This window comes from Capra hircus, chromosome 6, assembly GCF_001704415.2.
Source record: "Capra hircus breed San Clemente chromosome 6, ASM170441v1, whole genome shotgun sequence".
NCBI lineage: Eukaryota > Metazoa > Chordata > Mammalia > Artiodactyla > Bovidae > Capra > Capra hircus.
The window spans coordinates 19,227,277-19,242,299 of record NC_030813.1 but is presented as its reverse complement, the minus strand read 5'-3'; the positions used below and the strand labels follow the sequence as shown (position 1 = coordinate 19,242,299).

The following is a 15,023-nucleotide window of genomic DNA, read 5'->3' as shown; positions in this document are numbered from 1 at the left end:
AGTTAAATGTGATTTCCTCCAGAAACACTTTCCTGGTCCCCCCAAATCAATTTGCTCCTTCTATAATATAATCTATATCACAATGTACTTTTCTTTCGTAGCACTCATTTGAAATCCCAAGGATTTGTATACATTTTTATCTAATATCTTTGTTCTTTACTAGATAATGCATTTCCTGACGGTAGGAAAGATTTTGACCTTGTTCAAAATGCATCACCAGTGTCTAACATGATATCTCAAACATACACATCTAATTTAAAAATACTTGTTAAATTAGTTAACTTGAGCAAAGACTCAATGTGGCCATTAGAAATGAATAAATCTCATATAATGACTGTCATTTTCTAAACAGAAATCTGTCCTTTGTAGAAAAGTATATGCCTGCTCTGCAAACTAGGCATAATAATACCAAAATAGCACTGATTTTAATATAAAATATCATCAGAATATGTTACAATGTGCATACTCCATTAATTAATAATTTTAAATTAGATATTCACAAGTCTCCATATCTAAAGTGTTTGGCATTAATATAAAATTTGTCAGATTTACAATGATTTAGAAAAAAAATGATCAAGTTTCTTCAAGAAACTCCTTCAAAACTTCATAAACTAGAGTTTGCCAAAGCTACAGGATCCTAAGGAACTTTAAAGTAAATATTACTTTAATATAGCAGACACATAATCCTGGCAGAATACCAAAGATTCTCCCAGAGGTAATGGAATATATACCAAGACAATGTTTCCAATATGAACCAGAAAATCATTACAGAGAATTCATCCTGAAACTGTAAACAACTGTTTGAAAATAACTTCTGCTCGTTATAAAACAATATAGTTTCACAGAATAAAATATGACAAACATATTTGAGAATCATAACATGCCAGATATGTCAGCAATATAGTGGCATTATTTATAAAAAACAAATGTGACACCAAGATGAACTTTAAAGAGTAGAACATATAAGCACCATGAAATAATCTTTCCTATATGAAATATTTGATGAGTGCCAAGTGTCTCTGTAGTGTACATGCAGCTTGAATTGTAAGTTTTAAGTCAATGCTAAGAAGTGGAAGAGAGCACAATATTAAGAAAGACAGATAATAAAGTAGTTGAATAAAAAGATGGACTAAATGAAAGATTTTAAAAAACTTTTAGAGAAAGAGGTAAATTGTGAATGTGTTAAGATAATATGAAAGCTTATTAGAATACAGTTACTGCATCATTCTTTATTCACAGTAAAAACTGAGACTAGCTCATCACCTTTTAAATAAAATATCTAAATAAATATTTATACAGGCAAACTGATAAAGGGTAATTCTGTGCCTAAGAAACAGTATTGTTACTAGGTCACTGTGATGGTCAGGTTTATGAGTCAACAGGCTAGGCTATACAGTCTTTAGTTATTCAAACGCTAGCCTAGGTGTTACTGTGAAGGCATTAAATAATTGATTAAAATCTACAATTAGTTTAATGTGAGTAAGGTTGATTACCCTAGATAATCTTGGTGGTCCTGACTCAATCAGTTACTAAGGCCTTAAGAGCAGAATTCAGTCTTCTCTGGAGAAGAAACTCTACTCTTGGGACTATGACTTCAGCTATTATATAAAAATTCACCTTGTCCTTGATGATCTGCCCTATGGATTTCAGGCTAGCTTACCCAGCCCCCACAATCACGTAAACCAACTCCAACCAATTAATCTATAGCTATCAGGCTCTCTAGCCATCTGTCTCCTACTAGTTCCATTTCTTTGATGGAACTCTAAACTGATACAGACACTCAGGTTGAAATATATATATGCAGCTAGAGATACAGGATTATCTTATAGGCCCTTAACAATTCAATTATTCTCCACCTAAATTTTAAATCTATTAATAAAAATAATTTTGTTCTTGATTTTCTAGCAGTAAAAAAAAGATTTTTGGGTAATCAATACCAAATCAATTGGAATATATTAGCATTTATAATCCTTTCTATGCTTCTAAAATTGCTGAGATTTCAAGTTCAAAAGAAAAAGATTAAAGTTTGTTAACAAGTATTTTCATGCTTTACTGACCTTTTTTCTTTTAAAGATATTTTACTCAATTTCTCTTTTGATAAATTAAGTTCAAAAATTCAAATGTAAACTATTCTTGAGATTAAATACATCAACCTGCTGAGTTAGCAAGAAACTAATATCATCTTGAATCAGTTCTGAATGATCTGTTGGAAACAGTGAAAGCTTGACTTCTGAACTAACCTAACATGTGAAAACATAATGTTACTAAAATGAACCACATGTTACATGTGTAATGTTACTCCAAGTAAAATGGGGAGAGTGTGGGACTAACAATGACAAGATGAGAAATACCTGCGTAGCAAGAACAGAATAAAGGAACCAAAATTAAAATTCTTTGAGGAGACAAGAACAGTCCAAACCAAAATGATTACATCATTGAGAAATATGCATTGTTCACTTAGGAGACTGTTGACTTTTCAAACTAAACGTAACTGAAATGACTGGGATGTTTGGAACAAACAGACCTTCACAACAACACTTACTCTAATTTCATTAGTTATTCCTTATGCTTATGACTTTTCAGGACAATGAACATTGCCAATAGTAAAAAAAAAAAAGTAATCAAATTCCCTAATCTTTGGATAATAACAGATATTTTCATTCCAGGCAGTCAAACTTAAAATATATGAATTTTATACACATCCATAATCTGTGTGTCCCTGGAAGAGAGGGCTGTGGAGACCTAGGAGCAGGACAATCAGGGGAAACAGAGTAACCAGGAATACGGTTATTGGGCCTAAGGAGACTACCCACATTGTTGAGCCAGGTTCAACATTAACAGAGTTTAACAGTGTCCAAGAGGATTACTTCCTACCTGACATTTACAATTAAAAAGAAGTTTCCTGTGCAGTTAGCAGTAGGGTTCCCCAGAGAGATTATGTCATAAGGTTTTTCCTAGTTCAGTATTTACAGAGGCTCACTTAGGTAGAGGGATGAAAAAAAGGAGCTCAAGACTCTTGACTCTAGGACTACTGAGTTAATTATCCCAAAATGCCTAGGGAAAATTGGACAGAGGCAAGACCCCAGTCATCTGAAGGGATGCTCCAAATAGGCTTCCAGTCAGTGGGGGAGAATAAAGGGCACTTCAGGATACAAGCATAAAGAAGTCCTGGGTTTCCCTGGTGGCTCAGTGGTAAAGAATTGGCCTGCACAGGTTCCATCCCTGATCCAGGAAGGTCCCACATGCCAAGGAGAAACTAAGCCCATGCGCCACAACAGTTGAGCCGGTGCTTTAAAGCCTGGGAGCTGAAACTACTGAATCTGTGCGCCCTAGAGCCCAGGCTCTGCAACAAGAGAAGCCACCACAATGAGAAGAGCAGAGCACCACAGCTAGAGAGTAGCCCCCGACTGCAGCAACCAGAGAAAAGCCTGAGGAGCAATGAAGATCCAGCACAGCCAAAAATAAATAAATAAATAAATCTTTAAAAAAAGAGAGAAAAAGTCCCAAGAACTGAGTAAAGTGGCAAGAATTTGGGAAGATAAGCATAGTCCAAATTTTCAGATCTACAACAGCAAATTTTGGTTACTCATTACAGATGATAATGATCTACCATATAGTTATATTGGAGTGATTCTGGAACCAGGCCAATTCCACAAGCCAAAATTCTTTAGAATTTGTAATTGGGTAGGGGTGGGGTGGTATTTGAGGCATTCAGGGGTTGACAATATCTTATCACCTATTTGGTTATATAAAAGCCCCAAATGATATCTACAATTTAGTTATTGTCTTGAATCTCTTTAGCAAACAAAAACTTTAGCAAAAAGGTTTTTTAAATTTGCTTGTTTGTAAACAACAAACTTGCCAAAAGTTCCTTAATTGCTGCTTAATTGCTCTGAGCCTCAATTTCCTCATCTGTAAAATGTGAATACAATAAGAGTTCCTACTTCATGGTAATGTTGTAAGGATTAATTAAAATATGTAAAGCATTTAGAATACTGCCTAATAAGTAATAAACAATAAATGTTAGCCATTATTAACATTTATTACAAAAACATTTTCCATTCAAATTCTATAAAACTTTCCGAGAAACTATTTTCAATAGGCATAACCTAGACTACTTGAAAGTATCATTTAGCCTGTTTTTCAGCAAAACTAAGGAAATAAGAGTTTGCATTTTTTTTCAGCACCTGTAATATTAGGTTGAAACATCTGAAAATGAGATTTTTAAGGGAATAAAAACAGCACAATATCAGTAAGTATATGGGGTTAACTTTCACAATTCATTTTGTTAGAAAAATTAAATATATTTCACTGAAATGCATTTAAAATAATTTTAAGCATGAAATTAAGCTTTCAAAAATAATTTTAAAATAATTAAAATATTGCCACCATAAGCACCTTCAGGGGTGCTATGGATTGAACATTTGTGCCCCACCTCCCCAATCCATATGTTGACACCTAATCCTCAGTGTGATGGTGTCCAGCAGTGGGGCTTTGGGGGTGGGGTGATTAGATCATGAGAGTGTCCATGCTAAGTCGCTTCAGTCATGTTCAATTCTTTGCAACCCCACGGACTGTAGCCCACCAGGCTGTCCATGGAGATTCTCCAGGCAAGTACTGAAGTGGGTTGGCATGGCCTTCTCCAGGGGGATCTTCCCAATCCAGGGATTGAAGTCAAGTCTCTTACATCTTCTGCATTGACAGGCACTAGCCCCACATGGGAAGCCATGAGGGTAGGGCCCTCACAAACAGGATCAGTGCTCTTCTTTTGTAAAAGAAGCCTGGGAAAACTCCCTTTCCCCTCCCACCAAGTGAGGTTACAGGGAGAAGATGACTGTTAATGTAGAAGTGGGCCTCACCAGACATAGCATCTGCTATTGCCTTAATCTTGGATATCCCAGCCACCAGAACTGTAAGAAATAGACTCTTCTTGTTTATAAGCCACTCGGTTTATAGTGTCATATTTTAGCAAGGAGAATGGGCTAAGATACAAGTTATAGAAGAACCTGACTTTATGACTGCATGCGTGCATGCTAAATCGCTTCAGTCATATACAACTCTTTGTGACTCTAGGGACCATAGCCAGGCTCCTCTGTCCATGGGATTCTCTAGGCAAGAATGACAGTGTAGGTTACCAAGCCCTCCACCAGAGAATTGAACCTACATCTCTTACACCTTCTGCACTGGCAGCCAAGTTCTTTACCCCCAGTGCTACCAGGGAAGCCTCAACTATACTACTAAAAAGGCAGTAAATTCTTCCTGGTGAAATACTGACTTTTTAACCAACAGAATTCAACTCTACTAAATGAAATCCTATATAAAAAGACTAATGCAGCTACGAAGAGGTAAAAACATTAGTGACCCTCTTTTCAGGGGAAAAAACTTAGCCCAAATTATTACTTTCAATCATAAAATACATTCTAATAGACAATTCTAAAGTTTCTATTGGGCTTCTCAGGTGGCTCAGTGGTAATGAATCCACCTGCCAATGCAGGAGATGAGAGAGATGCATGTTTGATCCCTGGGTCAGGAAGATCCCTTGAAGAAGGAAATGGCAAACCACTTCAGTCTTCTTGCCTGGAAAATTCCATGGACAGAGGAACCTGGTGGGCTACCGCCCGCAGGGTCACAGTGAGCCGGACATGACGAGAGACAGAACACAAAGTTTCTAACATTAGAATTTTCATTTCCTTTTTGGAGAGATGAAGAAATATGCTTGAGGACAGGGGCTTCCCTGAAAAAGAATATTAAAAACCCTGATTCTCAGATCTGAGAAATGTGAATCATTCAAATGCAGTCAGGAAAAATCTAATGACTCAGTTTGGCTGGAGCGAAAAGTGATGGCAAGCAAACATACACACTCTGATTACTTTATATGTTTACTGTTTATTATAATGGCTTCTCTGGTGGCTCAGATGGTAAAGAGTCTGCCTGCAATGCAGGAGACCCAGGTTCAATCCCTGGGTTAAGAAGATCCCCTGGAGAAGGGAATGGCAACCCACTCCAGTATTCTTGCCTGGAGAATCCCATGGACAGAGGAGTCTGGTGGGCTATAGTCCATCGGGCTGCAAAGAGTCAGACAGGACTGAGCGATTAACACTTAATGTGTATCAGTTCAGTTCAGTTCAGTCGCTCAGTCGTGTCCGACTCTTTGTAACCCCATGAACCGCAGCACGCCAGGCCTCCCTGTCCATCACTAACTCCTGGAGTCCACCCAAACTGATGTCCATTGAGTCGGCAATGCCATCCAACCATCTCATCCTCTGTTGTCCCCTTCTCCTCCTGCCCTCAATCTTTCCCAGCATCAGGGTCTTTTCAAACGAGTCACCACTTCATATCAGGTGGCCAAAGTATTGGAGTTTCAGCTTCAACATCAGTCCTTCCAATGAACACCCAGGACTGATCTCCTTTAGTATGGACTGGTTGGATCTCCTTGGAGACCAAGGTACTCTCAAGAGTCTTCTCCAACACCACAGTTCAAAAGCATCAATTCTTTGGTGCTCAGCTTTCTTTATAGTCCAACTCTTGCATCCAAAACAATACACTGTGTATATTATAACCTAATCTGGGTAACAGGGTAGAGAACACAAAATATGAGAAAACAACACTCACCGTGCTTTCCCCTAGAAATATCCACATACTGGCACAGTCTGGGATGAGTGATGGTCTTGAGGATTTGAAAGCGCCCTAAAATCTTGATGGAATTTGGTGTGAGAGGAAGCCCATTGCTTCCACAGACATCATGGGGCAGAGCAGAGGCAAAGAAGGTAAAGGCACCCATTTCGGCATCCTTCAAGGGAAACATTCTTGGTGTCTTAAATCTTCCCAGGTTATCTAGAAAAGGAGAGAATTTTTTGATAGATCAGCTAAACATTAAGCCGGTGTTTTCTCACCTTAAATATGATTGAAAGTGAAAGTGAAGTCGCTCAGTCATGCTCGACTCTTTGCGACACCATGGACTGTAGCCTACCAGGCTCCTCTGTCCATGGGATTTTCCAGGCAATAGTACTGGAGTGGGGTGCCACTGCCTTCTCCAGGGGATCTTCCCAACCCAGGGATTGAACCCAGGTCTCCCACATTGTAGACAGACGCTTTACTGTCTGAGCCATAACCATATATAATTTGGAGGGAAATGTCAATCTGTACATTTGACAGAAAAATTATCAATGTGAGAAAATTTCAAGATAATATCAAAGAGGAAAGACCACCCAGTCATGAATTTATATTGTAGCTCTAAATCAAAATCAAAGATTTGCAATGGCATATAAAGGAAAAGACAGAACACTTCCTCTGCAAGGATGCCTGACAATTTTAAGAGTTTAGAAGAGGTTTGTTACTGTACATTCACATTAATAAGGCTCTTCATTTTACCCGCAGTTTGAATATACCACAGACTACAAGTACTTTTCTTTTTCACAGTGCAAGGAGTCAGGAAAGAGGAAATAAGGACATCAACCAGAACTTTAAATAATCAAGGACTCTACTAACAGTACTAAGTATCAAACTAACATCACCCAGCAATCCCACTAATAGGCATACGCCCTGAGGAAACCAAAACTGAAAAAGACACGTGTACCCCAAGGTTCAATGCAGCACTATTTATAATAGTTAAGGCATGGAAGCAACCTAGATGTCCACTGACAAATGAATGGATAAAGAGCTGTGGTGCATATACACAATGGAATATTATTCAGCCATAAAAAGGAACACATTTGAGTCAGGTCTAATGAAGTAGATGAACCTAGAACCTATTATACAGAGTGAAGTCAGAAAGAGATAAGCAAATATCATTATTAATGCACATGTGTATTTATATATATATGGAATCTAAAAAGATGGTACTGATGAACAGATTTTCAGGGCAGCAATGGAGATGCAGACAGAGAGAAGAGACTTATACTGGTGGGGTGGAGAGGAAGCAAAGGGTGTGGGATGAATGGAGAGAGAACATGGAAACATATACATTACCATATGCAAAATAGATAGTCAATGGGAGTTTGCTGTATGACTTAGGGAACTCAAACTGGGGCTCTTCAACAATCTAAAGGGGTGGGATGGGGTGGGAAGGAGGTTCAAGAGGAATGGGACATGTGTCTACCTATGACTGATTCATGTTGATAGCAGAAACCAACACAATATTGCGAAGCAATTATTCTTCAATTAAAAATAAATAAATTTTTTAAAATAAAAAAAGAATTAAACTAGATAACAAACAGCCTTATAATGTTACTTAAATAACTAATCGATTTTTGTTTTAAAGCCAGGTGCTTTGCAAGTGATGTTTTACTCCCCTCACTGATCTTGACAGATGTTATTGCCTCCAGGTTAGAAACAGATATTCTACCTGAAGATCCTGAGGGGTCCTAGCACTATAGTTTCCAAAGCAAATGGAGTCCAGCATTGTATCATGAAGTGGCCTGAAGATTAAGAAGCTTAGTTTAAAATCTGTTATCACATTATGGCAACCACAATGAAAAAGGTCTCCCAACAAAAAATATATCTCTCATCTAGGTATCTCACTAAAAATACATTGATTGGTCAGGGACTGCATTCTTCCCTTCCAGTTTCACAATAAAACCTGGAATTCTAAATCAAGACAATAGGCTGCTTTTCATAAATCTGTCCAGAAACTTCATTTAAACATTAAAAAGAACTGTTTTAAAAGGTGTAAACTCATAATAAGGAAGAGGGTGGAAAAAGGCCGTGAGCTGATTTCAAGAAATTCCTATAAAGCATTCTGAATAGGCTAAGAGCATTGTCATAAGAAACAGACAGAAGGAGGTTACAATCTATGCTACAGTTAAGAGGTATGTTCATCCTCTTCAGAACAGAAGCTTCAGATTCAGAGAAGGAGGGAACAGTGGTGAACAACAGCAGTCAGAAGAATATCTGAAATGAGAAATATGGCATTTGAAAGGCTGAAGAATAGAAGACTCAACTTTGCCACCAGACCCCCATTCAGTTCAGTTCGGTTCAGTCACTCAGTCGTGTCCGACTCTTTGCGACCCCATGAATCGCAGCACGCCAGGCCTCCCTGTTTATCACCATCTCCCGGAGTTCACTCAGACTCATGTCCATTGAGTCAGTGATGCCATCCAGCCATCTTATCCTCAGTCGTCCCCTTCTCCTCCTGCCCCCAATCCCTCCCAGCATCAGAGTTTTTTCCAATGAGTCAACTCTTCTCATGAGGTGGCCGAAGTATTGGAGCTTCAGCTTTAGCATCATTCCTTCCAAAGAAATCCCAGGGTTGATCTCCTTCAGAATGGACTGGTTGGATCTCCTTGCAGTCCAAGGGACTCTCAAGAGTCTTCTCCAACACCACTGGCAAGTTATTTATCCTCCTATCCAAGGATAAGGTTACTACTGCACCATTGTATGAAAAGCAGTCATGAGATTAGGGAAGAATCCATAAGAAACTTCAAAAATACTAAGTAATATCCTAGTTCTTAATTGATGGGTTAAGGGTGTTCATATTATTCTCCATAATTTCACATTCTATATCTCCACCTATCTATATATATGTGCTATATACAATATATTTCATAAAATTGAAAGCTTTTTTCATTTTAAATTGGAAAACATTTTTAAACACAATTAAATGATTTTCAACAAAGGCCAAGGAATTGAATAGGAAAAGGACAGTCTTTTTAATAAATGGTGCTATAAAAAGACGTTCATATGGGAAGAAGATTAACCTCAGTTTCTACTGCTACATCCAGAAGTCTGATATGGATTACAGACCTAAATGTAAAAGACTGTAAGTCTTCTGCACAAGAAGAAAAAAAAAAAAGAGAGAGAATATTTTTGCAACCTTGGAATAGGCAAAGATTTCTCAAGCAGGATAAGTAAAGCCATAAAAAACGAACTTTAGGGGCCTCCTTCGTGGTCCAGGGGTTAAGAATCCACCTGCCAGCACAGGGGACATGGGTTCGATTCCTAGTCTGGAAGATCCCACATGACACAGAGCAACCAAGCACATGTACCGCCAACCACCAAGCCCCAGCTCTAGAGCGCACAAGCCACAGCTACTGGCCCATGCGTCCTAGAGCCTGTGGTCTGCAACAAGAGAAGCCTCTGCAGTAAGAAGCCTGAGCACCACAACAGAGTTGCCCCGCTCGTGGCAACTAGAGAAACCCGTGCACAGCAATGAAAACCTAGCAGAGCCAAACATAAATAAATAAATCTTTTTAAAAAATACTTTATTTTTAAAAATCTATTGTTTGTCTGTTTTAGCAACAAACAAATGGAAATTAAAATGAAAACAGATCTCATCTGAGCCGATTAAAAACAAAACAATGAGAATTTTTTAAAGAAGATGAACTTTATAAAGTGGGCTTCATCAAAATTAAAAACAATGCACATTAAAAGCCACATTTCAGAAAATACAAATCCAAACTAACGTTAATTATGACATATCTATCTATATATACATATGACATTTTCATAAAATACATATATATATGCATATATATATATGCATGTATGTTTGTATATATGATAACAGGGCTTATCTGGTAACAGACTAGCATTCAGAATATATAAAGAATGCCTATGACTTAATAATAAAAAGAAAAACAAGTCAACACAAAACAGGTAAAAATCTGAAATGTGTATTTTTCACAGAAGAGGAATACAAATAGACAATAAACACATAAATAGTTCTCAATGTAATTAATCAGCAGGAAAATGCAACTTAAAACCACAACATACCATTTTACAACTACCAGAATGGCTAAAATTGGAGTGACTGGCAATACCAAGTGTTGAGAAAAATGTGGAATTGGAGCTGATTCTCTGCTGTTTATGGTAGTGCTAAAATGACACAAGAACTTTGAAAAACTGTACTAAAGTTAATAGTACCCCTTACGACTCAAATTCCATTCCTATTGGGTATTAAGCCAACAAAAACTAAAATGTCCATAAAAATACTTGCACGAGAATGTTCACAGTAGTTTGTTTCATAACAGCCCCAAACTGGAAGCAAGGTAAACATCACACAAGTGAACTTCTAAGCAAGTTGTGGTATATTCATCCAATGAAACGCTATTTCAAAACAACAAAAAAAGGAATAAATATGCCAAAATATGGATGTATCTCAAAAATATTACATTGATGAAAGCAGTAGACACAGAAGAGTTCATATCCTATGGCTCCATTTAAGTGTTACAGGACTATAGTTTTAAACTATGGTGGTAAGAATGAGAATGGAGTGCTTGGGGTGGGGAGGAGGGTGGTGGGAACAGTCTTGGCAATGGAAAGGTAGGAACTTTCTGGAGTAGTACAAATGTTTCACATCTTGATTAGGGTGGTGATTGTTACATGTTTGCTGACATGTATCAAAACTCACCAAACTGGTCACTTAAAATCAGTGCATTTTAATATACATACATTTTATCTCATTAAAAAAAGAACAATGAAACAAAATTAAGCGAATATGAGAAAAATAATTGTAAAAATCAGTGCTTGGAAATTAAACATATGATTATCAAACTAGATAGAAGTGTTGAAAAATAAAGTTGAGACTACAACTCAGAACATGAAGCAAATGCACAAACAGATAAAAACATAAAAGATTATAAACACAGTGAATCAAACCAAGAATTCAACAACCACCTTACAGGAATTTCAACAAAAGAGAACAGAGAAAAATAAAGAGGAAAAAATTATAAATGATTAGAAGAAAATTCCCCTCAGTTGAGGAAAATTAAAGACGCTTCTAATTTTAAGAAGACTAAATTAACCAGAGATATTTATTCAGGCTTCAACGAATGAGTACATTGCAAGGAGAACAAACTTAGAACAAAACATGTCATAACAGATTTTCAAATCTTCAAGTACAACTAAAAATGTTAATCATTTCAGAGAGAAAACAAATAGTTTAGGCGTCAAAACATCAAGACCCAACACTCATTCTCATGTCCTCAAGAGGATCAACGGAAGCCAGAAGATGATGACGCCTTGAAAAACTGTAAGAAACATAATTTAGTTTCTATACCCAGCCAAAGTATCAATCATAATAGTAAAATAATAATTTACAGTATGCAAACATTAAAAAATAAAATCACTACCCACATATTTTTTATGAATAAATTTTTTAAGGATGTATCTACCAAAACAGTTGGAGAAGGCAATGACACCCCACTCCAGTACTCTTGCCTGGAAAATCCCATGGATAGAGGAGCCTGGTGGGCTGCAGTCACTGAGAGTCGGACACACGACTGAGCAACTTCACTTTCACTTTTCACTGTCATGCATTGGAGAAGGAAATGGCAACCCACTCCAGTGTTCTTGCCTGGAGAATCCCAGTGACGGAGGAGCCTGTTGGGCTGCCATCTATGGGGTCACGCAGAGTCGCACATGACTGAAGTGACTTAGCAGCTACCAAAACAGGAGAAGACCAAGTAGTAAAAGACATTGTACCTTATCGTACCTTTGCACAATACTGTAACATTGTACCTTACTCAAGATTTCAAGGAATATAATCCCGTATAGAAGCTGTCAAAAGGACCAGAAAGTAATCTGTTCAAATCAAACAGAAAGTAATGGGGCTGCAAGGGAAATGTCTTCAAGCAGAGAAATGGCAGGGAGGAGGTTCTCATACACAGAATAAGAGGACTTGGTGAATAAAGCACATGAATCTTTTCCCTCGAAGAAAGTACAAAATCCTCTCTGAAAGTGAGGAGGGTCAAAAACTATATAATTAGTGTATAATCCAAAAAATTAAGCACACTTAACTATGACATAATTTTTGTTACTGCAGAGGAGGAAACAACAACACATTTGACATTAATATTACAAATCTCATTAGTGTGGTACATAGGTTATGAAATTTAACACCTGGAAGAAAATGTATAATGGCATATTTCTTGGCTGTGCACTGAAGTTTATTTACAAAACCATAATATTGTAACATTTTACTGGTTTTTATACACATAAACAAAGCAAAAAACAATTGGAGTTAAGAAATACATAACTATTTATAACATTGTCAGTGTATGAGGAAAAGTCCATCTACTGAAAGGCAGGAGTGGATGTGGTTTCTGTCATTTAAAGGTAGAGTCACTACTTTCCTTGCTTTACTAAATAAGGAGCCAAATATATGTATTTTCGAAAGTTGATGTGAAAAAATAAAGTCTACATATTATTTAGAATTATGAAATCAACCAGTATTAAAACTAAAAATTGTGATAACCACTCAAAAATTTGTAGAAGAGAGGTAGCGGATGGTGTGGGCTATCTTAAGAAGTCAACTAAAAAAAAAAGGAATTCGAAGTTTAACATATTATTCAACATCCATACCTAAAATTAGAAAAGATTAAATGTGGTTATCTTTGAATGAACAGGACTGAGGGCAGGAAGGAAGACACTGAGCTGCTGCCTTTTATTATTACTATGCCTTTTGGTTTTCAATTAGACACACCTATCACTTAGACAACTAAAGATCAAATCACCAAATAAAGCGCAAATAATTCAAAACTATAAAACACTAGTTAGCACAAACCATTTCATCAACGTTCTGCTTCAACTACGTCTTAAGTTGCTGCTGTTGCTGCTGCTGTTGCTGCTGCTGTCGCTGCTAAGTCGCTTCAGTCGTGTCCGACTCTGTGCGACTCCATAGACGGCAGCCCATCAGGCTCCACCGTCCCTTGGATTCTCCAGGCAAGAACACTGGAGTGGGTTGCCATTTCCTTCTCCAATGCATGAAAGTGAAAAGTGAAAGTGAAGTTGCTCAGTTGTGTCCGACTCTTAGAGACCCCATGGACTGCAGCCTACCAGGCTCCTCTGTCCATGGGATTTTCCAGGCAAGAGTACTGGAGTAGGGTGCCATTGCCTTCTCCGACGTCTTAAGTTGGGTATACATAAAACGGTTCACATTCAACAAATACACTCACATAGATTTCCTCACACTTGGTAAGTGGTAGAAAGTCAGTGGGGAGGAAAAAAATACCTGAGATGAGAAATCAGTTGAGAGAGAGAGACAAAACAAAAACAAAAACAAAAACAATATAAGAAGCTCGATCTGAACATTCATTCATTCACCAAATATCCTGAAGTTCCTATTTTAAGTCAGCCGCTTTTCCAGCTTCTGCCCCACCAGTGAACAAACACGACAATATTTGCCCTCAAAGAACTTGAAGCGGAAATGCATCATAGGCAAAAAAGGTCAAAAACTGGGCAAAAGATGCTAATTTCATTATAAATAAAACAGTTTACACATTTTTAATGGGTTAATAACACTAGTCCATTTACTTTATATATACTTTTCCTCAGCCCAAACAAAAACAGGGACAAGAGTCCTTGAAAAGCAACCACTGACAACTCGTTTATATTCTTCCACATCACAAATGAATGTCACGTTTCGATAACTAAGCCTTTGAAAACAAGAAACAAACCAAAGGAAGAGTTCGAATCTACGTTGACTACTGGAGAGAGTCGAATCCACATTCTCTAAGCTCCTCTTTCAACCTTCCTTTGGAACAGCCAGGCAGCAGTCCCTTTTAAAAAAATGCCTACAGTTCTCAAAGGACTGAGTTGAGTAGGGAGAAGGAGGGCTGTAGGTGGGGATTGGAAACTGATCAGTAGCCAAAAGCAGCACTGACCTCTTTCAACCACAGCGGGAAGTGCGGGGTCATTCGCTGCATCTGACCCGCCTCTACCTCCCGTCTCAAACACCCACAAAAAACTGGGAAACCCAAATACCTGCCTCTGGGTCTGAGGGCGCAGGCAGACAGAAAGACAAGTGGATGGAGCTGCTACACAGGGCCCCAGAGCTGTCGCTGTGGCTGGTGTTGCCGCTATTGGTTAGGGCACCAGGCCGCGCATTGCAGGTACTTCTACAAAAGAGGCTGCTCCTGGAGCTCCAGGAGCTCCAAGACTGCCCTCTGCCCGCGAGCGAAGTTAGCGGGGGTTGCCAGCTCGGAATCCAGCCAGGAGCGCGAGCCCGGCGCTCTCCGCTGACAGCTCCCAGCTCTCCCAGCTACCCGCAGCTCGGCCCTTTCCTCTGACATCACAGATTCTGCGAC

The 15,023-nt window shown here is 38.2% G+C and overlaps 1 protein-coding gene across 2 annotated transcripts in view; it reads right to left on the bottom strand.

The window, feature by feature from the left end:
- TBCK (TBC1 domain containing kinase) overlaps positions 1-14,988 on the bottom strand; it is a 205,372-nt gene extending 190,384 nt beyond the window's left edge. The window contains exons 1-2 of one of the 2 annotated variants that reach the window (XM_005681337.3): positions 14,701-14,988; positions 6,613-6,834 (exon numbers count right to left, since the gene is read on the bottom strand). In XM_005681337.3, coding sequence (XP_005681394.1) covers positions 6,613-6,805 — 193 coding nt within the window. In that variant the 5' untranslated portion in view covers positions 6,806-6,834; positions 14,701-14,988. The remainder of the gene's footprint in view (positions 1-6,612; positions 6,835-14,700) is intronic. The other variant, XM_005681336.3, reaches the window with a different exon arrangement.